Raw genomic sequence first — 24,288 nt, 5'->3', positions numbered from 1 at the left:
AGGTTGTCTATAACTATCATTAGAAGATACAAACCCTTTTAATTTTCAGGTCAAAAGGTAGTTGAACGAATTTGGGGGTTAAAAGGTCAAAGGTTATGACGATCAATTTTGAATATCATGACAATCTGATGACCTTGATTTTTTAATTTAAAAATTACCAGGTTCATCCCACTACTATTTCAATGTCCAACCACTATATGCATGGCAATTCTAAAGTGTAAATCTTTAAAAAACATTTCATCATGACATAATGACATAGTCCATGCTCTGATCTTGGGAGGTTTGAAATGAAATACAATAAGCAATATTTATACAACATTTATTCAATATCTATTATGATCACAAATATGAATAAAGCAAACATTTTTTTCATCATGTTACATAGTAACATATTCAATTCACCATCAACCATTTTAATATAAAAATTCTAAAAAATAAAAAAAATCAATGATATTCTTCTGTCTATGGACTTAAAGCATGATGTAAAAAATCCTATTTCTTCAATAACCATAAGTGCAGCAAAAGCACTATAAAAAAATGTTTTTTTTAGTAATGGGGTCTGGGTTCCTGCTACATAGCAGGTATGGGATGAAGATTAATTCCATAGACTGGTCTTCTGCTATCCCATTCATATGGCGAGAAGGCTGGGTGGGTCAGGTTAACTGTTACATCTCAAGAAATGCAAAAACTTAAAAAAAATATAAAAACATTGCTTTCATCTCTTAATTCTATGAAATGGTTGTAGGTAAAGCATTGAAACATCTGCAATAATATTAATGCTAGGATGGATTACCATGTAAAATTTCATTTAAATGAAATACACCCAAATTTAGCATATTAATCCCGAAGAAAAATTTCCATATTTGAATGTACCGGTACAGGAAAATTACCAAAAAAAAAAAGATACCGAAATTTAAGCATCAAAGATCTCATTGTTTAATTCTTATACATGTATAAGGAAAATGTAAGTGAAATTACTTTTTCTATGAATACACATGGCAAATGTCTGTGTAGTACAGGATAAAACACTCATGATTTATACATTCATATTCTGCAGTTCCTCACATTTACACACATTTTATATCTACCTCAATTTTTTCTGAAAAAAAAAAAAATGTGATGCTCTATATTGATTAATGCTGAAAATATCTCCTAATAAATGGAAACAAATCTTGGAAATACTAAATGATTAAATCCTTTTTGGCATTCATAAAACATCATAATGCACATGATATTAATTACAAGTAAGTTTTCCTGCGCAACCATGTTGGCTTGTTGTGAAATGCTTGCCTTAAATCTTTACCATAATGTCACTGGCCAATGCAAAACTTAATTCTAAGAAAATGTGTAATTAAAAAATGTCATGGATCACATCACTTTGACACATTGCACTAAAATCTGCTGAACTCGACTGCATCTACAATCCTTCATTTGGAATTTGCCACATTCAAAATGTTACATGCACTACAATCCTCTACTGTTTTGGGGCAAGTTGTATATGAGAGTTATCTCCCATCACACTTGAATTGTAACTACACATCCAGATTCTTTGGTGCAGGTTGAACAATGAATGGTTCACTCCACATTCTTCTTAAATCTCCCTACAAATATCACAAATCAAAGGTTTACTACTACACTCAAGGTTAGAGAAGAAAAAAGACTAAGTTACTACGGAACGAAACTCAAGAGATTGAGGCATTCCTTAATTTGCACTCATACAACTTGAAACCAAAGACAGAATTTTGAAACATATCAAAGCATTCTCATTCATTAAATAAGCCAGAAAATAAAACAAAAATATGTAACACCATAACAAACACCTGTTTTAGCTTTTGAACTTATTGGCTAGTGAAAAGCCATTAAAAACCATAGCAGTAAATACATGTTAAAGATTCCAGTAATTTCTACACAATTTTTGGTGCTTTGCTGTAGAACCCATTCTCTAGTGGTATCCATACAAGAAACGGTAAGATCCCAATAAAATCTACACAATTTTGGTGTTATGCTGGAGAATTATTACAGATAAATTGTTCTATTGATATCCATATGGGAAGTGGTGAGATTACCTTGAGATATGCCATGGTGAGTAGAGGAAGGAGAGTGAAGGGGACCAGGTACAGCAGGGCTGGCTGGGCCGCCTTGAACACTTCAGATGACACAGTGGCAGTTAGTAATCCTGATACAAAGAGAAGGACACATGTAGAGAGACAATACGGTTACCAAACAAGAGGCCCATGGGCCACATCGCTCACCTGAGGAACAATAGGTATGATGAAATCAGCTTAATGGAGTCATAATACAAACAATCTGGACAATGTACAATAATACATGTAGATCCTGTATAAATAAAATCCATTTTCCCCCCCTGGATATTCTTATGTTTATCATCATTAGTCCCTTTTCTAACAGGATGATTTTAAAGTCATATCACATGTTGAGTATTGCAGTTCTCAAAAAGATCCTTAACAATTGTTTATATATGGGATATTAAGCTACATCAAACTCTGAACCTTCTTGTGAAGCCAAAGAATTGTCCTGGAGCCAAAGTCTTAACAATTATAAAGAATCATCTGGCTGATTAGTTTCTGAGAAGAAGATTTTTAAAGATATACTCTATATATTCCTATGTAAAACTTTTAACACCCAATGTGGCCCCACCCTACCCACAGGGATCATGATTTTCACAACTTTGAATCTACACTACCTGAGGATACTTCCACACAAGTTTCAGCTTTCCTGGCTGATTAGTTTCTGATATGAAGAATTTTCAATATTTACTCAATATATTCCTATGTCAAACTTTGACCCCCATTATGGCCCCACCCTACCCCCGGGGATCATGATTTTCACAACTTTGAATCTACACTACCTGAGGATGCTTCCACACAAGTTTCAGCTTTCCTAGCTGATTAGTTTCTGGGAAGAAGATTTTTAAAGATTTACTCTATATATTCCTATGTAAAACTTCGACCCTCCATTGTGCCCTACCCTACCCACAGGGATCATGATTTTCACAACTTTGAATCTACACTACCTGAGGATGCTTCCACACAAGTTTCAGCTTTCCTGGCTGATTAGTTTTTTAAAAGAAGATTTTTAAAGATTTACTCTATATATTCCTATGTCAAACTTTGACCCCCATTATGGCCCCACCCTACCCCCGGGGAACTTTGAATCTACACTACCTTAGGATGCTTCCACACAAGTTTCAGCATTCCTGGCTTTATGGTTCTTGAGAAGAAGATTTTTGAAAATTTCTCAAAATTGTGTGGCCCTTAATTTTCACAACTTTGAATCACTTTTGCCTAAGGATAATTTGTGCCAAGTTTGGTTGAAATTGGCCCAGTAGTTCTTGAGAAGATGTTGAAAATGTGAAAAGTTTACGGACAGACGGACGGACAGACTGACGACAGACAAAATGTGATCAAAATAGCTCACTTGAGCTTTCAGCTCAGGTGAGCTAAAAAGACTTTCTCTAATGCTTAATTGCAATTCAGAGGAGAAATTTTACTCTCTTTGTTATGAGTATCTTATCATTGGACATGCTTTTAACTTATCAAAACTCTTGTAGACAGTTTTTTGGACTGAACCATCCTTACCAAAAAAACCCTGATAAGTACATGCAGTTCATGTTGGAACTTCGATAGAATATGGATCTTACCTAAGAAGTAGCCAATCAGAGAGCAGTGGAAGTAGGTGACCTTGTGGACATAGGTCGGAGGGGGCGGGACCCCCGCCTCCACCGAGTTGGTCTGTGTTTTCTTATAAGCATCGTACCGAAGTACAAAACATAAAAGTAGGCCTGGCATGACCTGTAAGACACACAGACAATCAATGCATCAAATAAAATTGTACAAATCTATACAATATCATTTCAATGACAAATCTAGTATGCTTTGAGTACAGTATGTAAATTTAATATATAGTTAACTTTGTAATTTGACTTCCTTTACATAAATAAATCTGGAGTTTTTTCTGTATGAATTAATTCATATCATCTGAATTCATGAAATTCTATTTTTAAGTAACCTTTTCCCAATGTACATTTTTACATTACTTTATATTTACTTACAATGTCTCCAAGGCCCAACATTGAAAAATGACTAGAATTTTGAATGCTGAAATACAAACGAAATATATTAAAGGTTTCATACACAATAATGATCGGAAAATTACCCAATTTGCCTTATGATTATAAAGGTACTGCGTTCTCATATTCGAAAACTTCAATTTAGAATAACTTTTACCTTGGAAATACAAGTTTGCCAGGCAATGATAGCTTAGGTGCGTCTCTCATAAAACCAGACAAGTGGAGTTTTTTGGCAAACAAACCAACCTTTCAAAAAAATACCATACATTGTGTATATTGGATACCTGATAGTTGTTAGAATAGTTCTTGTGAGCAAATAAAAAAATAGCAACACAAAATAAAAGTTCAGAGATAAGTGAAATTGATTGGTCACATGATCAAATCCTGTGCAGCATGATAGGCTTCTTAAAAACATTCAAGTTTTTATTTTATTATTCTTTTACATTTGAGAAATTATGAACCTTTACTATTTAAGTACATATTACTATCATTGATAATGAGAATCAGATGGGGCATCCACAGATCATAATTGTCCCTTGAAAAGTATCACACATACTACTACCGTAATCAATATACATGTATTTGCAATTAATGTAAATGTAGATATATGAAATATCTATATGCAACAGGTATATTACACTTAATAAGCTAGTGTTGTTCTATTGTGGTACATTGTACAAAGAGCAAACTGTTATCTCGCGTGATGATTGCAGAGGTAAATTATCTATGGTATGTGAAAAAGATTGAGGGATATCAATTTATAAGTACATTTGATCTTTTTTTAATCAACTGTATCCAAGCTAAGTTGTGATGTGTATCACCAAACCTGAAGCACTTTCAATTCAATTTATTGCAAAAAATAAATTACTTAATATCATCATGCATGATCTATATACATTTACTGTAAACATATTTTATTTCTTTTGTATATTTGATTCAGCACATTTCTGATTGTACTTATCCATAAAAATATGCATCACATTTACCTATATACTTGATTTAGTAAAAAGCCATTAGCCCCTAAAAACACTAAATAGAATAGTGAATACATAGTCAAATGTAATGTTAACAGGAAATTGCAACAAAATCTAGTGAAACTTTTGAATGCTGAATTCCTTAAAAAAATAAAAATTCCCTTCCATTGTCAGACTGAGCTGCAGACTTACCGGATTTTCTGCTGGCCTCGTGGCAACTTTTACCATTACATTCGCACTGAAGATGTATGAGGAGAAAAATACCTAAGAAAAAGAACCATAGAGCTAGAATGCAAGAGATTACTGAAGTGCAAAAAAGTCAGTTGTGATTACTGAAATATATTTACATCCACCAAGTATTTTAATTCCCTCTATGAAATTGATTTCTTGTGATAGCTGATTGTTATTCATACAAGCATGACAAAGACAGAAAACTGCTTGATCCAGTGAAACAACCTAGCTATTGGCATAAAAATATATGCATTTAGATGCACTGTTAAGCTTTAAAAATATTTTTTTAATCTTTCATTGATGTATTCTTTGTACTTTTGCTGTTGACTTTGTGTAGTTGTAGCAACAATGGTAAGTTAACCTTCACATATGTGGAGGTATTGGCTGTTCCTCTTGTACAAGTGATAATAATAATTTTAATAGCTTTTACTCTATTTTTATGGATATAATTGATATTAAAAATGATTAAAAGATAGATGTAAATATAAACAGTATTGTGAGTTATTAGTAATTTTTCTTCACTGCCCCCTACATTCATACCCAAATGAAACAGCACAGAAACCATTTTATAATTCAAATATCTAGTACAATGTAATACATGTACAATTGTGATGTTATTTCACTTCTTAAATACGGAAAAGAGGATTGAGTCTTTATCTTAAATGCTTGAGAAGAGCAAAAAATTGATTTTGTCTATTAACCCAAGACATCCTCATTGAAACGCTGGCCGTTTAAGTACGTTCAGCTGAAGGAAGTTCTTAAAGCCCTAACTCGTACATATCTTTCAATCAGGAAACGAACAATCAAATAGTGGATGGGGGTCAAATGATAGGAGTGGTTGGTTGTTTTTCCAACAATGGAATCCATCTACACAGTGATCAGATATCATGAGAAATATATATACCGAGTACATCTATCAATTTATTTCACCTATCCAGTAAACATACATATCTTTCAATCAGGAAATGAGTACCGGTAATTTAGATACCAACTGAGGACAACAACAATAATTCAAAGTATTTCTTTCAAAATGATATGGCACATACATTGGTCTGATATCATGAGATATATATATTTAAGTGTCTGGGTTTTTTTTCACCTACCCAGAAAACATCATACACCAGCAGTCCCACCAGCAGCAGGGTGGAGACCTTCAGACTGGGAAGTCGCACCAGGGCAATAAATGCCACACACAGGCCCATACCAAGAGCTAAAGAGCAGAAATTTAAAAAAAACAAACATTAATAATCTGCTTTTCTTATAATATTACTTTAACCATAATTCCTACAAACATATCATCAACTGAAGTAAAAAATTAACTATTAGTCTGATTTTTGAAGTAAATGTATTTGAATGTAAAGAAAAACCCTTTTACAGACCCTGAAACGTACTACTACACCACACGCTCGCTGCACGCTCGCTACACGCTCGCTAAACGGTTCACACGAAACGCTGAACGGTTTACACGAAACGCTGCACGCTTTGCCCGAAACGCTAAACGATTTACACGAAACGCTGAACGGTTTACACGAAACGATTCTCACACGAAACGATTTGCTCGCTTTTCACACGCTTTGGACACGCTTTTATCCTGATCGATTCGGGTCCTCTCGGATTTTTACCCTGACTCTGTTAGTAAGAATTAATTTTAAGAAAACAAGAAATGATAGAAATACTGATATTAGAAACATATATGTGCATACGTATTGAATTGAATAATCAAATTAATTTAGTACTTATATTTAAAGCAAAACATTATTTATTCACAGAATTAGCAAAAAATATTACTTTTATGAATATATCTATTGCTCAAAAGAAATATTCATGATTCTTATTAGTCCTGTAAATAATAAAAAATCCAGAGAAAAAAGTTACCGTTACACAATATTCAATACCAAAAATAAAATCCGTATGATTACAAACTGAAATGGGTTTTTCACACATTAATATTTTTATTGGTTTCAGAGAATACGATGTAAAAATACTAACTGTAAATAAGCCTGTAATTATTTACATTGATAATTTTGAAAGTTATGTAAAATAAAATTAGTCACATAAGTTAGAAAAAAGCTATAAAACAACCGATTAATTTTTTTTAAGTCGAATCATTCGCGTAAATAAATGTTCCGTATATAATAACACAGAAAAAAAAAGCAATGAATTAAACAATAAAGAAAGTTACTATTTCGGATTTCGGAAAGAACAAAAAATATAAAATGATTTAGATTTTTGTCTCAATATTCGTATACATAACCAGCGCCCCGCATAACAGCGTACAATATATCTACATGTATCATAATCTATTTGAATTATGTACACTGTACCATGCATATAGATTCCCATAATAATTAATTGCATGTGTACATTTTAGGAAAATTTCAGTGTGTTAATTACTTGTTGTTTTCCGTTATCAGAGTTTAAATAGTTAAATAATAACTTGTAGAAATTTTTTTAATCGGGATTCAGAAGAATTTACCGGTACTTCCCGCATTCCGTAGAAATGAACAGGAAATTTTCTTTCTTTGTTTACATTTAATTTTGTTCAAATTAATGTTAAATAATCTATCATTGAAATTGTGTGCATCATCAAACACTGATTCCGACTACCTTGAAGTCATTAAATTTCTATTGGCTATTGACAAAAAAAGAGACGCGTGACCATCCAATGAAAACAAATACACAGAGTTTGATTGACAGGTTCAGCCAGGTGCAGGTCTTACCCGATGTCCGAGGTTATGTGTACTGTTTGTACACAGCCGAATAGTCTCAGTAACTAGTCTACTTTCAATACGCATACTTTTCTTTTGTTTGTATAAAATTATTCAATTTTGTTGAAAGATAAGTATATCATTTCTTATAGATTTTTTTTCAGGAGAATATCTCAAAGGAGTTTTGCCAATCACAAAAAGTTTAAAAGAATGTTTAACATGAGCGCTTTTTTGAAACAATTAAATTGTCAGAGAGTTCCGAATGAAATCTGATGAACGTTTCACACGGTTCTCGCACGCTTTGCCCGAAACGATTTACACGCTTTGCCCGAAACGCTGCACGCTTTGCCCGAAACGCTAAACGGTTTACACGAAACGCTTCACGATTCACACGAAACGCTACACGGTTTACACGAAACGCTAAACGGTTTACACGAAACGTTTCTCGCACGAAAGTCGCACGCTTTTTTGGTGTAGTAGTACGTTTCAGGGTCTGTAGCTTGATAATAAACTGTTTTTCTTGCATAATATATTTCAATGACATTGTATTAATTTTAGTGTTAAGTGATTTAAATGTGTAACATTTTTTGTTCTTTATTTAAATATCATGGCTTTGTACTGTTTAATTTGAGGCCCCTACCATCCATGAGGAGCCAGTGTCCTGTCAGCACCCATATACACACAATCATAAAGGACAGGAAGAAGGACAAGATCTCAGCTGCTGTGAACCTGCCACACACTCCAAATGATATCCTACAATCCACAAAACAACACTCCCTTCTGTCAGAGCAAATAAAATTTGTAATAGGAGCTTCATTGCAGAAAGCCCAGTAGTAGCTAGGGTCTATTTCAAGACTCACAATGACAAGTTCATACAGTAATCAATAAACTATTTCTGTATTCTGTTATACCGTTATCTGTACAATGGCATCAAATTTATTTTTGTTATCTCATTACACCGTTATCTGTACAATGGCATCAAATTTATTTTTGTTATCTCATTACTTATTGTTTTATAAGAGTTTCTTTTTTCTATTCAGAGTCCATAGCTTGTATATATCCCCACGATAACACAAGCACTGAACATATAACTCATGTTGACCAAGAGGTTGAAAATAACAAAAACCTTTCATCAAGTGATCACTTGAATAAGTATGATTGTTTCAAATCGGATTACCGGCAAACAATGAGGAAATAGAACAAGACTCTATAAATAATTGCATTCATTGTTGAATATTGAGGGCCCCACCAACACCCATCTTCCTTGTCTGTAGCTGTGTATGACTTACTTCTGGCCGGTGGAACAGGGACGAATGAGGTATTGACACATAGGTAACAGGAGGAAGGCAAATGCAACTGTCGCCAGAACTACAACAAAAAATAATGTTTACAATTCAGAGACAGCAAAGTAATTGTATCCGCAACATCCATAGCTTTCTTTATAATCAGAACCGTAGTTGTGTTGACTTATGCTTTAGAAATATCAAATATTCTGGCGGAAAATGAAAGCATTGTGCAAATATCCCTTTTTGATTATCAATGCAACAAATGTTTTGATTCAGAAATATTATTCAATGGAATACGGTTTAATAGGGACATAAAATTACAAGCACTCAAAATTTAGCAAAGGCTTCTTTCTTCAACTGATTAACCTTTATCATGAGTAGGTTACTTGGAGTCGAGTGTCTACATGAAGTTATTTTCTTCATATATTATTCACATCTAACATTTCATCAAATATCTAATTATACATTTGAAGTTGACCATGTGTTGATTGTTTCATGATCAATCGAAACTTAAACTACAATGAGAGCACGGATTGATGTCTGGTCCCAAAGTAACTGTAGTAATAACCTTCAATACATGCAAGAATTGGCTGTCCCATCTATGCAAAGTACTGATGATTAATAATTTACAAAGAGAGATTGATTCAGAGAGACTAATGTAGATATAAAAGTAAAATGCATCTTTGGTGGTTCTCACAGGTAATGAAGATACAAAACTAACTGTACTAAATATTGTAGAAAAAATTGGCAAAACCCAAATAAATAGTCTATATATATGTCAGGTACGTACTGCTTAATTAAGTAAATGTACTGCAAGTATTTTCTGACATGATGTCATATGCATGAACGTTGAGTTGTTTTTCCATGTGACTAAATATTGTATTTACCATAGTGTTAATTTACCTGCTGTACAAATAGCAAAAACCATCTGTAGAGAGTCAAAGAAGAGGAACATAATGAGGAGAGATGCTGAGGCTCCAATGGGGAGGAAGGCGGCCTGGCAGGCGTCAATGGTCTGCACGTCTGTATAGCAAGGCAAAAGAAGAGACAGATCACTATCTTGTTATTAAATGGCAATTTTGTTGTTTAGCTACTGTTAATTCACCATGCACACATACTCAATATTCACAAGTATCTGAGTGTATGGCAATGCAATCATTCGCTAGACCAAGATTGCTAAGTACCAGTAAACTACATTGATACACCAAATTTGCCTGTTAATTGTACTACCAGCCTACACATAGGTATTCACTTCTTAATCTTTTCTAATAAGAATTCTTACTTAAGTCATTTTCTAACTTTGACCAATTTTAAGCATTTTAACTATGATGTAAGTATATCTTATCTTTGACCCAAGTAATGACCCACTAGTAATTGATACCTACTCTAAAACCAACACAAGAATTAAAGTTCCATTCATGAAATAAATTTATGTTTTGGGTAGGGACAAAAATATTTGATTTTTCCAGTATACATTTACAAAGTTCAAGTTTAACTATACTCATGTCTCATTACTAAAACACTTAGCATAAAAAGATATCCTGTTATCGCTTTTCAAAGATTAACTTCTCAGCATTAATAGGGCAGGTTGACTAGCTCACAGCAGTCTTGTGTTACCCTCTTCCTGTGTTTAATATGCCAACATCATATGGGTCCCTTATACACTGTATTATAGAAATTTCATAAAAAGTGGAATTGCATTAGGAAGATTTGTTTTGTTTAATTCTAATTTTAAAAGACCAGCCCATTAATGATTTTACAATAATTGCTTTAAAATTTACTACTAGTGTCAGAATATTAAATTAACTTTCATTATAAAGCTTGGAACACAGCCTTTCTGATACACAACATAATACCCGGTATTATAATACTTTATTACTTATTAACATGCCTTGCATGTTACCCTAGTGTCAGATGAGTAAAGAATAATTAAACCTTCATTAAGTTCATTCCTTATTAAAAAGGTCAAAACCAGTCATTGGAAGATCTTCAAAAATCAATACATGCATGTCATTTCGACTTAATTTTGTGTCTCTGACACACTATTTATAAATGTCTATAAAACAAGGTTGCCTTATAATGAATTTTTGATCAGAATACTACAGCCTCAATCTTGTGCACTATTTTAGGAGCTCTTAAAAAATCAGGCATGCATAAGTACACATATACATCATACCAGTTATAGTATATCATCACGCATTAATGATTGGATCACTATCATTACATCATACTTCATTATGTGCATGTAGATATCAAATATCATCTCTCTCCTTGATCAACAGTAATGATTTAAACTTTGTTTTGAAAAACTAAATTCTAAGATTTCCTTTGTTTAAAATTAGTATATGATCAAAATCTTTTCCAGATGTTGGTAAAACAGTCAGTTTCACCCCAATGCCCAGGGACAATGATACACCTTTGAAGATCTAACCTACTGTCTATATTTAAAATCAACTAAGGTATAACATAACAATGAGCATGTCACTACAACAATTATGCAATGACAAACTGATAAAATTTGAATACATGTCTGAAACCAAAAGTAGAATGCCCAACTGATGTCAGAGTCTATTTTTGTTCAATAGCTTGCAAAGTGGATTAAGTTACAGGTATACTCAATTTATGCATCTTTAACATGCAAAACATTGCAATTCATATAGGTGTCCCTAGTTGTGGTTAACAAGAAATTTGAATATAAAAATCTTTTGTAATCCTTTGAAATGAAACAGTTTTTGTAAAAAAAAGTTATAGGTTCTATATTAAAAAGTATAAATTGAAGCTAGTTTTTTTTTTATGAATAAACTGTTTCAATTCTTGAAGGAAAATAAATGGTGTTTTTTTTAAAATGCTTTTAATGAACAACACACTGACTTAATTTACCCTGTAGTTCATGTCAATATATCAAGGTCTCCTAAATTAGCAGTAAGTTTTAAAAACAAATGTAATACAGACTTGGATGTTGCTTAAACATAGAATGGAAAAACAGAACAGAAAGTGGAACAGAATGAAAAAAAATATTATCGTATTTAAAGTATAACATGCAGCATCAAGCACTGACTTGATAAAAATATTTTTAAAATATCAGAATCAATATCCCAAAAAACAGATGTTAATATAGTTTATGTTTTATCAATATGAGCTGATTTATCAGAAAATTGTGTGATTTCCTCTGTATAACTGTGCATTCAATTCAATTGGCCTATAATTTGTGGACTTAGGCCAAAAAGCAATACCAACTCTCTGATTGCCTCATATATCATTTTTTTTTCTGTAATCAAGACTTTTGCCATAACTATATTACTTAACGTTTTATTATTACATGTACTAAATTTAGTTGATATTATTAAGCAAGTTTCAAACAATTTGAAATAAAAAGAGCAAATATGTTTCTTTATTTTCATAAATTATTAACAATCTTATCCCGCAAAAATGAGGACACCGTGCATGGTAAAATTTTGCTTAATCTCAACAAAAAACTATATAATTTTGAGAAGAATTTATCTATTAATTGGGCTTAAAACCAAATAATGTTGACATCTCAAATTAAAAAGTGTCATGACATTCTAAAAGTATGTACCATGTGTACCAAAAAATAAGAAACTAAAGACAGATAGTCTTCTTTAAAATTGACTAAAAACACAGACGTCGCTAGACATCACAGTGCAACGAGAAGTACAATCAGTATGGACCTAACTCGGGAAAAGCCAATATAAACTGTGAAAATGCCAAAAGTCAAAAATTATTTGCATGTTTGTGTTTAACTGTAATACATATTGTTGGGGTGGTGGTAACAGGTAACTGTATTGTCTGAAAAAGAGTAGAATTTTTGTAAATATTTGGGCAAAAGATTTGATGTTCAGGTTTTTTCTTACCGTAAACGAAGAGACAAACGGTAAAATAAATGATAACTTCGAGAAACCAACATACGATTCTCAAACAAATGTGAACAAATTAGATGTCAAGTGTTACAGTGCCGATTTAAATTGAATGGTGAAAAGCTTCATGACAATGGGTGTTATAAAGATTGGGTATATCTATTTACTGTACGTGCGTCATCTTGACGTCATGTTTTCAACGTTACCGTGCGCCTTGGTGACAAATCATGTTGTTTTTAATATTGAGTAACAGAAATACCTTTTCATCAAATGGAATGAAACTTTGTATACCAATGAAATAACTGTTAGTGCATAAATTAATCTGTTAGCTATGACTTTTATGAAATATATATGATAGACAGCCACATTGTCTTCGTATTTTATTATTGACCCTCGTAATCCTCTAAAGTAAAAATTGTATATAGGTATATTGCTGAAACATACATCCTGTTCTTAAACAATTGTAGATCTATATTGAGATAGCCAACATTAAGGGATATATAGGAAAAAGACACTAGACCACTGTTGATCCTTTTAAATGATAACGTTCAATGATAATCTAAAATCTCAATTTGTGTCCAAAACTTTTAATTTTGTGCCTTCATTGAATTTTAATCAGTGTAAGTGTATCAGACCTCTATTTATTGTTTAAGTTGTAATATTTTGGCCTTGTTTGAGTTATAATATTTTGGCCATTCATAATGTCAAAGTGGCCTTTAATAACTTATTATATTCATAAACTTGACTTTAATAAAGAGATTAACTTGACACTCTGTTTTTTTTGCTCCATTCCATTTTCCATTCCACATTTTAGCAACACTCAAGATTTCCTTGGATGAGGCACCAGTTTATTTTTAAAATAATGAAAATCTCTGCTAGTCCCTTATACAGAGTATGCTGAGAAGAAACAAAAATCAATAATTGTAACTAAAAGTGGAGTGCATATCACATTAAATATTGTTTTTATCATATCCCATGTGCTTTAATTAATAACATTAGAATGTGGGCTGCCACTATTAGACAGGCGGTCCCATTCACAAGTACACTTACTGTTCTCTCCATCAGTAGTAGCGGCATATTGCTTGTCTTTGTCTTTCTCTCGATTTTCTTGTTCTAAGTTTAAGGACCTAGAAAAAAACCCCATAAAAAGATATATCATTTGATTAGCCAACTTCTTAAGTGCTACAGTACTCAAGCAGGTGCATCACCCAAACAGAGAGCAGTATGTCTAGTTTGTCTACCAAAGGTTTAGTATTTCTTTCTTCTAAACTCATGAATATCTATTAACTTAATGTAAAAACACCGGCATCCGTTGGGAGGGATTGAGTACCTGGGTGAATTCCAATAAAAATGCTGGTGCCACTAATAATAGTGATTACTAGTAGTTTAATTAGTTGATTATGCATACTTCTATCATAGAGATAACTACCAAAAAATATTATCTCATATCCAAGGGAATAAGGCTCCAAATCTAATCAAATGTTTATTGATATTGATTTGTTTTAACTTATAAGGTATTTTGTTCGATAAGACTTTGTCTCAATGATCTGTGTGCATTTCATAGAGTTCAATTTATTAATAAAGCATAAAATATGTGCCTTTCTTTTCGAAATATTAATTGCCATGTGATCCTACATGTAGTTTGAGACGACCTAAATGTACTTAAATGCAGCTGTTACCAAGACTCGCTATCTCACCTAAAGATCTTTGTCAAAAAAATAAAACCCTACAGCTGGTACTGAACAATTAATTATACATTAAGATTTTGTCATCTTTTCTTTGCATGGCTGAATTTTCCAACATCATGCACTTTAAAAAATTCATAAATATTTATATAGAACCAGTTGTTACACATTTTTAATGTTGAAAGTTTTCTCTTCTAGATGTAAATGAAAGAAAGGTTTGACAAATTGACATTTATAAAATGAACCTAGCCTTTCAAGATCTAAAATGGGTGACATTAAAAATTCAACCATAAAAAAGGTCAATGCTACAGGTATATGTTTGTAGCTCTATCCTATGAACAATCGTTTGTTAAACACTCACTATTAAAGTTCTGGAGTCTCTTGACATTGTTTTATATTTATTAGTACGTTTCAAAAGTTCTCTCAGGAAACCCATTCCTCAAAAATTACATCTAACTTTATTTTAGAAATATATTATAACTGACATTTATTCAAGAGTTGCGAGATGAAAATTCAAAAATATATACAGTGAACACTAATATCAGAATTAAAAATCTTGCAGAAGTTTGTTGTTCAAATTTTTACAGCTTAACTCATTCTCTTCTTAATAAAAAAGTCACAAATGAGGAACTTACCTAAAGCTACCATATACAATCAGCAATATGGAAATGACAAAAGTGGACAATCGAGAAGAATCCATAACAGAAAATGCCCTGTAAAAAATATACATTGAAACATCAGACAAGAGCACATATGCTTTAACTCATTAATTGTACATGTATTACCAAATACAGATTGAGTCAAATTTGGAATTTATATTAGTTAAGAAAATCAACATTACTTTTCCAATGAACTGAACTTTTATGCCCAGATTAATTACAACTATATGCATAATACAAAATAATTTTCATCTTCTGTTTGATGATGAATTGGAAAGTACATGCACATATAATTTAGAACTCAATCTAATAATAAAATTATATTGAGGAAAATAAACAATTGCACTTTATTTTCTTCCAATCAGAATTGAAATTTTATATATTGAGGTATATTCAGTGTATACACACGTCATTAAAGTCCCATTCCAGATTTATTTCTATAACAATTTTAAATGATGTTGAGTCCGACATTTTATGTCCTTTTGTTGACGTGGGGCTTAGGGAGAGGGGAACTAGTCAGCTGATCCAACATTGTAATTCAAAATATTATAGAAACTAATTCATAAAGGTCTCTAACAAAAGTCAGGTGGAAATCATCCCATTATCACTGTTCTACATTCCTCACACAGTGAGACCTAACTTTTGTGTTTATGTTTTTTGTTGGTATATGTTTACTTACGATATGGCTGCAGTCTCCGGTAACTGGCCCTCCATTCCCATGGGTATCCCTTGTTGAGGGTGGCTCATGATGCTGTGTTAACTATGAATTCACAGTTTGTATGCAATCTTTACATGTCTTCACAAAACTTATTCTTGCACATTTCCACTACACAACTCTACTTTCAAGTCTGTTCTTCCTGCACTTGTCCAACAGAAATTGATAATGCACTCAATAGTAATTTTCAGCATTGATTTCACAGATCAAAATTTGCAGGCTGCCAAGTCCATCCTTCAATTGCATGAAAAAGAAAAAGAAAGAAATTATTGAAAGTGAAAGCATCAACCAAATATTGTAGCACTAAATATCACTTGTAGCTGATAAATGCAATAGTGTACTTTTGCAGATAACAAGTACCCTCGGTACATATATTCAAAATGTGAATTTCAAACAACAAGAAATCTTTCTGTGCATACATGTACTTGTGTGGTACTGTGGTAAGCATCTAATCAGTACAATTAACACTAAATAATCTATATACCAATATATATTTTACAGTCAATATTGAAAACTATTGTATAATCAGATGGTTTTGACCATTAAGTCAAGTATATATGTTATGCAATACACCCCCCAACTGAATATTCATAAAAGCCATGCAAATACATTTTCCTTGATTCATTTCTTTATCATTGGTCTATACTAAGATGTTTTGCATTCCTGGGCAGCAATAGGCTATATGTGCAACCCTAAAGGTATAATTACATAGAGCGGACCATCAATAAACTCGCTCATTCATTACTGTCCAAGTTGTAGATCCCTAAAGCCTAATGAATATACATAAGCACGTTGTTTTTTTTCCTGGCTTGCAAGATCATTATTTTGCTCTTGTTTTCTGTTTTGTTTGTAGTTGATTTTTTTTTTTTTTGGGGGGGGGGGGGGGGGGGTATGAGGTTACAGTTGACGAAACAATTGATTATCATTCCTAGAACAATTTAGGTCAACTAGCTTATTAGTTTGTGGTGAATTTTTCTTCAGTTTTTTTTTTTTGGGGGGGGGGGGGGGGGGGGGGAGAGAGAGGGGAGGTTATGGGGTTGAGTGTATTTCTTGATGAAACAATTGATTTTCATTACAAATTTTCTATAACAATTAAGGTCAACTACAATTAGGTCAACAGCTTTGGGATAAGTAATGAATGACAACCCATTTACTCAAAGTGCTTTGAATTTTATACTTTTAATTTCATTAATTAATTAATCCTAGTTGGTGATCATAGTAACTGAGTAAAAGAGCCACAAATCATCCTAAGATCTGAGTTTAAATGGAGATACACTGCACAAATTTGTAAACGAAATTTGAGTAAATGACCAACATATATGTAAACAAAATTTGAGTAAATGACCAACATATATGTACCTGGTAAATAAAAAATTGAGTAAATGATCAAATTGGAATAATTTCAATAACAACATCTGCAGCAACACGGCAGCTATGAAGAGCCCTGCTTTTATAAAGAATGGCCACAGCTGGGTGATCAACAAGATAATAAATCCCCGACTTTTGTCATCCCGAGACCAGCTGGGTCGTCATCATGTAGTCTTTAGCATTCAAGGTACTTGACCATTATCAGAATTATAGAGCATATAAACCTACTGTCTCAGCCTCTAAATTAATCTCCTTATCCTCGAAGGTCAAGAGTGTTAATTGACTTTACAATGGGGTACCATGTTGACGTTCCCACTAGAGAAGCAACATTTCTTCAAAGCACAGCATTATACCCCTTATTTCTACTAAATTCTAATAACCTGCAGGCACACTGAGTTCTGTGTATGGACAAGATGTAGAATTCTTTACATTGGTTATTTGAAAAGACTGCTTTACATGCTTCAGTCAAAAGCATTTCTAGAAACTTCAGCAAGTCTATAACCTTGAATGCAGCAATTCCTCTGTTTACCCAAACAAAGGAGCAACCTCCTGCACACTTGTATGCAGGTATTGTAGTATCTTGTTCTATAAATTATTACAATTCAAACCTGTACATGCTAAACACATGCCCATAAATGGAAATCTAAAACTTAATCATTCCTTTAGATCATGGGTTCTCTGAGATACACAATCACCTATCTGTGTATTAATTTGAATTACATTTAAAGGAGTACTGCATGTCCGGTGATTAATTTCATAAAGATAAGTGCCTAGCGTTAACATTAATTTGATTGATTTATTTACATTCATTTACACAAAACGTATAATGACAGATCATCATATCTTCAAAAGATATCTTATAATAGATATGAATAGACAAATACTAGACTCATGACTGGTACTTGTAACATACTATTTGACCACAAACTTTTATGATTAAATTCCAGTGAATTTGAAAGTCCTGAATCGGAGGAAATAACTGAATCTATATACAAGAACAAAAATTGATAAAGGAAATGTCTAATTAGATGGGAAACCCTCACATACGTACATGTACACAATTCATACACTTTAACTACACACATCCACCACTTTCCACATGAATAGACCACTGACCACATGTACCATAATCTTCCTCTATCTCAGTAATCCATGCATCATGTCAGCTCTGACTCAGCTGAATGACACTAGTAGTGAGAGATTTTTGAAATACATTTCCTGTCAATCAAATTTCTTGAGGCGTAATCAGATCATAACAATTCAAATGACCCTTTTTACAATTAAGGAAAATAATTATTTACATTTCGATATATCAGCTGTGTTATGTACAATGTATGTGGAGACTGAGAGTGTGACTTTCCACAAAGAATGCCCTTACGTAGCAAAATATGACTGTGACATTATGCTAATTGCAATGCAAATCCATTATTCTAAATATATTAGTCAAAAGAAAATTTATCAAAGTATGAATAATGCATGTATATAATTATATATTGCTTCCTTCACAGTTGACATTAAACAGTAACAATACAATTTCTTATTAATCACATTGATTCTTTTACAATGTTTGATTCAAAAGTAAGCATTTTCTAATAAATACTTTGTTATGAATATGGAAATATTATTTCTGTATTTGAGGGGCTTGTGTGTGTGTGTGTGTGTGGGGGGGGGGGGGGGGGGGGGGTTAGGCTGTAGGGGAAGAGAGGGTTTTCTGTTCTATATATATAATTATAATGAAATGAAGATTTATAATACCGGTATTATCAATTTAGACTTCCTTTATGTAATTATACTGAATGTTAATTCATTATTTAAGAATAATGAGTATCTGAGAGTTTACATTAGTTATAAATTAATTACACTGCAAAGTCAGTCAATGAATTGTGCACAAATTATTTGTAAAATTTACAACTGGTTCTCATGGGGTTTAATAGTTAAAGAGGCACCAGACAACATATTATATCATCTTTCATTTAAAAAAAAACAAAACTCCATTATGTTAAAATTAAGTAATTTAAACATCTTAAAAAATCATATTGCAGCAGCTGTTGTAAAGCCAACATATCGAAAAGAAAACTTCCTTAAAGGCATGCATCGCAAGACATTTAAGGTGGTATGGGACATCTGTCGATATCGATGTGCAATAAAGTACATTATTATTGAAATACTTTCGCAGGTTTAGAATTTTTAAATTTTACAATATATAACCAACAAGTGAAAAGCTGTCAATGTGACAGCAAACCGGGTTTTCTTTTATGTGAACTTTATCCATAATCCATGTCAACCCATATCCAGTGAAATGGTGTACCCCTATATGCAATATTTTGCCAAAAAGTGACTAAGTTCAAAAGCTGGTATTTTTTTCATAAATTATCAGAAATTAAAATCCTAGCAATATGCACACCTCTGATATACCCTATGTACAATTGATCTGCAAAAGAACAACTTCCTATCTTGAAATCTGTAGGAGGAGTTATACATACAATGAGGGTACCCTATATGCAATATTTTGCCAAAAGTGACTAAGTTCAAATGCTAGTATTTTTTTCATAAATTATCGGAAATCAAAATCCTAGCAATATGCACACCTCTTAAATATGTACAATTGATCTGCAAAACAATTACTTCCTATCTTGAAAACTTTAGGAGGAGTTATCCGTACAATGAGGGTACCCTATATGCAATATTTTGCCAAAAAGTGACTAAATTCAAAAGCTGGTATTTCTTTCATAAATTATCAGAAATCAAAATCCTAGCAATATGCACACCTCTGATATAGGTACAATTAATCTGCAAAACAACAACATCCTATCTTGAAAACTGTCGGAGGAGTTATCCGTACAATGAGGGTACCCTATATGCAATATTTTGCCAAAAAATGACTAAGTTCAAAAGCTAGTATTTTTTTCATAAATTATCGGAAATCAAAATCCTAGCAATATGCACACCTCTTAAATATGTACAATTGATCTGCAAAACAACAACATCCTATCTTGAAAACTGTAGGAGGAGTTATCCGTACAATGAGGGTACCCTATATGCAATATTTTGCCAAAAAATGACTAAGTTCAAAAGCTAGTATTTTTTTCATAAATTATCGGAAATCAAAATCCTAGCAATATGCACACCTCTTAAATATGTACAATTGATCTGCAAAACAACAACTTCCTATCTTGAAAACTGTAGGAGGAATTATCCGTACAATGAGGGTACCCTTTTGGCAGCCGCCCGCCCGCCCGCCATTTTCACCATTTTTATAACCGGATTTTTCCTTCGGAAAACCCAGTTAAAAATTAGCTTTTAAAAATATTTGGAGAGGTAAAAATTGTAAAATCTCCATCGGGATTCAAACTCATGAACTGATGTACAGATTCGTAGTAAACCCTCTAACCCACTGCGCTACGCTGTTAGATGACAATATTGGGAAAGAAACTACTTATATAATTACACTTGGTTTTATTGTTTATTTCGATAAACAATATATCACAACATGGAAGTGTCCCATACCACCTTAATTATATCACATCGAAAATTTCAATTCTTAATCTAAAGAATCCATTGCATGAAGATAAAAAGTCAACGATTTGAATATTGAAGAGTTGGTTTTAGCCTATAGCTCTGTAAGTAGACCAGGTATGTAAAAATTCAACTGAAAGCAATCTAGCTTTAACGCAATATCTATTACTGTGTAGTAGTTGGGGTTATATGTACTACCCCTAAGGGTCTATGGATATTGGCATGGGTAGCTTTGTGGTAAAACCCTTGCAATTATCCAGTGTTGCAGGTGTCCCAGGTTCAATTGAACAAAATCATAGGTCATTGTACCTATACATATGTATGTTCATTCCTCCTTCCTTCAGATATATATATATATATATATATATATATATATATATATATATATATATATATATATATATATATATATATATATATATATATATATATATATATATATATATATATATATATATATCATAGTGCATCGGCCTTCTCTGTTTATGCAATAAAATCATGATTACCGGTATTAGTTATAAGTCCTGACAAGGTGAACTAGGGTTGTGTCTTCAGGGGTCAAGATTTTTAACAGTGGGAGGAGGTAGTAATTGAGGGTATATAATAATATGATCTGTGGCCTGGGTACCTCTACTAATTTTTAGGTGGATTCCATCTGAAAATCATGTGGATTCCTTATGGAATCTGTCTAATATTTCTTGTCTTCAGGTCAACAGAATACCGCCTAACAAAAGACAGAAGTACATTTGGTAGGGTTAGTAGTTGAGGCTATATCAGTATATGGTCTGTGGCCTGGGTAGCTTGGTAAATACATGTAGTTCCTGACTACAAATGCAGCTGCATGGGTGACCATTACTGATTTGATTCCCAGTTCAGGGTTTTGTTTTTATCATTGTATTGTGACGGTCAGACCAATTAGAATACCAGTGCCAGCCAGCCTGATAACTCAGTTGGTAGAGCACCTGACTAGAGATACAGGGGGCCCAGGCTCGAATCCCGATCTGGTCCGTCATTATTTCTCCCATCCCGTTACATTTGGTGCCATGACCAACTCCTAGAACTGACAGATTAACTCCTGCCAGGGGAAGAGCCTGGGGTGATTTTTTAGGGCGAAGATCATTTAAGGGGGAGGGGGATGTGGCGGTCAGACCGGTTTGAATACTTGTGCCAGATAGCTCAGTTGGTAGAGCACCTGACTAGAGATTCAGGGGGCCCGGGTCCGAATCCCAGTCTGGTCCGTCATTATTTCACCCATCCCATTACAGTATATGATAATTTGCTCATCCCTCCTATACTATTGCATTTTATATGAAGTCTTATAAATTGTAGATCAAGATTAATTTCTTTATCAAAGGCTCAGGATTAGGCTTCAGATAGTTATTATGCAAAGGCTTCAACATTACCGGTAAATTTGTCAATGCTACTATAAGAGACTGTTACATAATTAAGCCGAATGGAACATTTTTTAATGAGATAGGCTGTATTTACCCTACATATCACATTTTACACTAGAAAGGGATGTCAAATCAAAATAAATTTCTTAGATTTTTTAACTATTACTCAAAAAATCTTTGATGTGGAATGCAAGTTCTCTGAATCAGTTAATATAATAAAGTACAGATCTACAGAAATAAATTCTGGTGTGTAATTTAAGATAGTGTGGTACATCATAGCTTTCAACGCAATTTGCCTGCCATCTATTTTAATAAACCTGGAATGATCTAAAGTTTAGGAATCGTCGAATCATTCACACCTCTATAAATTCAACAAAGAAATGGACAATGTGTTTTATATTCTCTGTGGCATCTTTATTGCCACCACCGACAAATATGGCCAAAACTACAAGTTATAGTAAATGTCATAATATAGAAGATCAGTGCTGGATGAATTAAATATCTAAAAAAACTACTACCTTCCATGTGCTAGGGGGTTTGAGAAATGATTCAAAGAAACCCGTCCTCAAGACCGACAGTTATACAGCGATTATGGGGCTACGGTCTGAGCAGGAGCTCAGTGCTTGCTGACCAAAGATTTCAGCTCACGGTAAAATCTGCTCATATGATCGACAGTATCTGAAAAGAGTTTTTAACTCACCTCTGTGTTTCACAATTGATGAACACACATGCTACACTATCATCCGAGGTAAAATCGTCCAAAATATACTTTTTGTTCACTTTGTTTTTGTTATTGTGATCAATCAATCTTATCCTTCCGACTAAATATATAGGTCAAACAATTTGGGTTAAAATGCATTCAAGTCATGTTGCACACTTCAAATTACTATTATACATCATTCGAAAAAATCTGTTATAAAGTAAGTAAAACGAAAAATAACATTATTTTACCAGAAATCATTTATTTATTCATATAGATCTTTATTTTGTGCGGAGGGATTTTAAATCGAGGGAGACCTTGACACTGGCGCGGATCTAAAAACAATACTTAAACTTACATACTCCGACTCAGTTTGGATTACAAAATATTGCTTTGATTAAACATTCTTACTGTCAAATTGATTTCCGTTAATCTAAATTTTTGTAAAGGACAAAAGGAAAGAGAGTTTAGCCGCTTTTTTATAGGAGGGAGAGAACTTAGCCGCTTAATTATGTTTAAAAAGGAAATTTTAGTCGCTAAATTTAGTCGTTTTTTATACAGGAGGGAAAGAGTTTAGTCGTGTTTTTCATAAAGAAGGGAGAAAAGCTTAGACAACTGTTAGTCACCTTTTTTTATAAAGTATTAGCCGCTTTTTACAAATAAACGCCTTTTTGGTAAAGAAAGTTCAGCCGCGTTTTTTTTGTGTTTTTTTTTATAGGAAAGATTGCAGTCTTTTGATTTTTTAAGAAAAGGTTTAGACGCTAGATAAAGGTGAGAAAGTTTAACCGCTTAATTTATGAAGGAGAGAAAATGTTTTGACGCTTAATTTTAAAGGAGAGATGTATATAGCCACTAAATTTTTAGAGGAAAAGGGTGTCGATCCCCCTAAGTTTTTAGGTTGTTTCTTGTCAACCGCACAAGTAATCTAAATTTCCAGTCTAAAATTACGCTCGCTATATATTTAATTGTGAGGGATGGAGGGGGCAGAACTTTCATTCACCAATTTAACTCCTGTTCCCAAAGCCTTCAGCTCGAGATGGTGTAAAAGACTATAAAACGACGAGAGATATTTCCCAGAATGTCTATC

The 24,288-nt window shown here is 32.9% G+C and overlaps 1 protein-coding gene across 3 annotated transcripts; it reads right to left on the bottom strand.

Moving 5' to 3' along the window:
• Window positions 1–303: 303 nt before the first annotated feature.
• On the bottom strand, window positions 304–23,342 carry LOC105333926 (signal peptide peptidase-like 3). 3 transcript variants are annotated; one of them, XM_066079367.1, is made up of 14 exons: window positions 23,202–23,342; window positions 16,188–16,457; window positions 15,485–15,562; window positions 14,215–14,291; window positions 10,193–10,312; window positions 9,293–9,371; window positions 8,644–8,756; window positions 6,399–6,505; window positions 5,257–5,328; window positions 4,248–4,336; window positions 4,073–4,118; window positions 3,662–3,812; window positions 2,067–2,176; window positions 304–1,601 (listed from the first exon to the last, which is right to left on the bottom strand). In XM_066079367.1, the coding sequence occupies exons 2-14, from the start codon at window positions 16,253–16,255 to the stop codon at window positions 1,533–1,535; spliced, it is 1,179 nt and encodes a 392-aa protein (XP_065935439.1). In that variant the 5' UTR covers window positions 16,256–16,457; window positions 23,202–23,342; the 3' UTR covers window positions 304–1,532. The 3 variants fall into 3 exon arrangements, with proteins under 3 accessions (XP_065935439.1, XP_065935440.1, XP_065935441.1); XM_066079368.1 differs by lacking the exon at window positions 23,202–23,342 and adding an exon at window positions 23,020–23,174; XM_066079369.1 differs by lacking the exon at window positions 23,202–23,342 and adding an exon at window positions 18,643–18,666.
• Between the last annotated feature and the right edge of the window lie 946 nt (window positions 23,343–24,288).

Source organism: Magallana gigas, chromosome 3 (genome assembly GCF_963853765.1).
Source record: "Magallana gigas chromosome 3, xbMagGiga1.1, whole genome shotgun sequence".
NCBI classification, from domain to species: Eukaryota; Metazoa; Mollusca; class Bivalvia; order Ostreida; family Ostreidae; genus Magallana; species Magallana gigas.
This window is presented reverse-complemented; position numbering and strand designations above follow the sequence as displayed.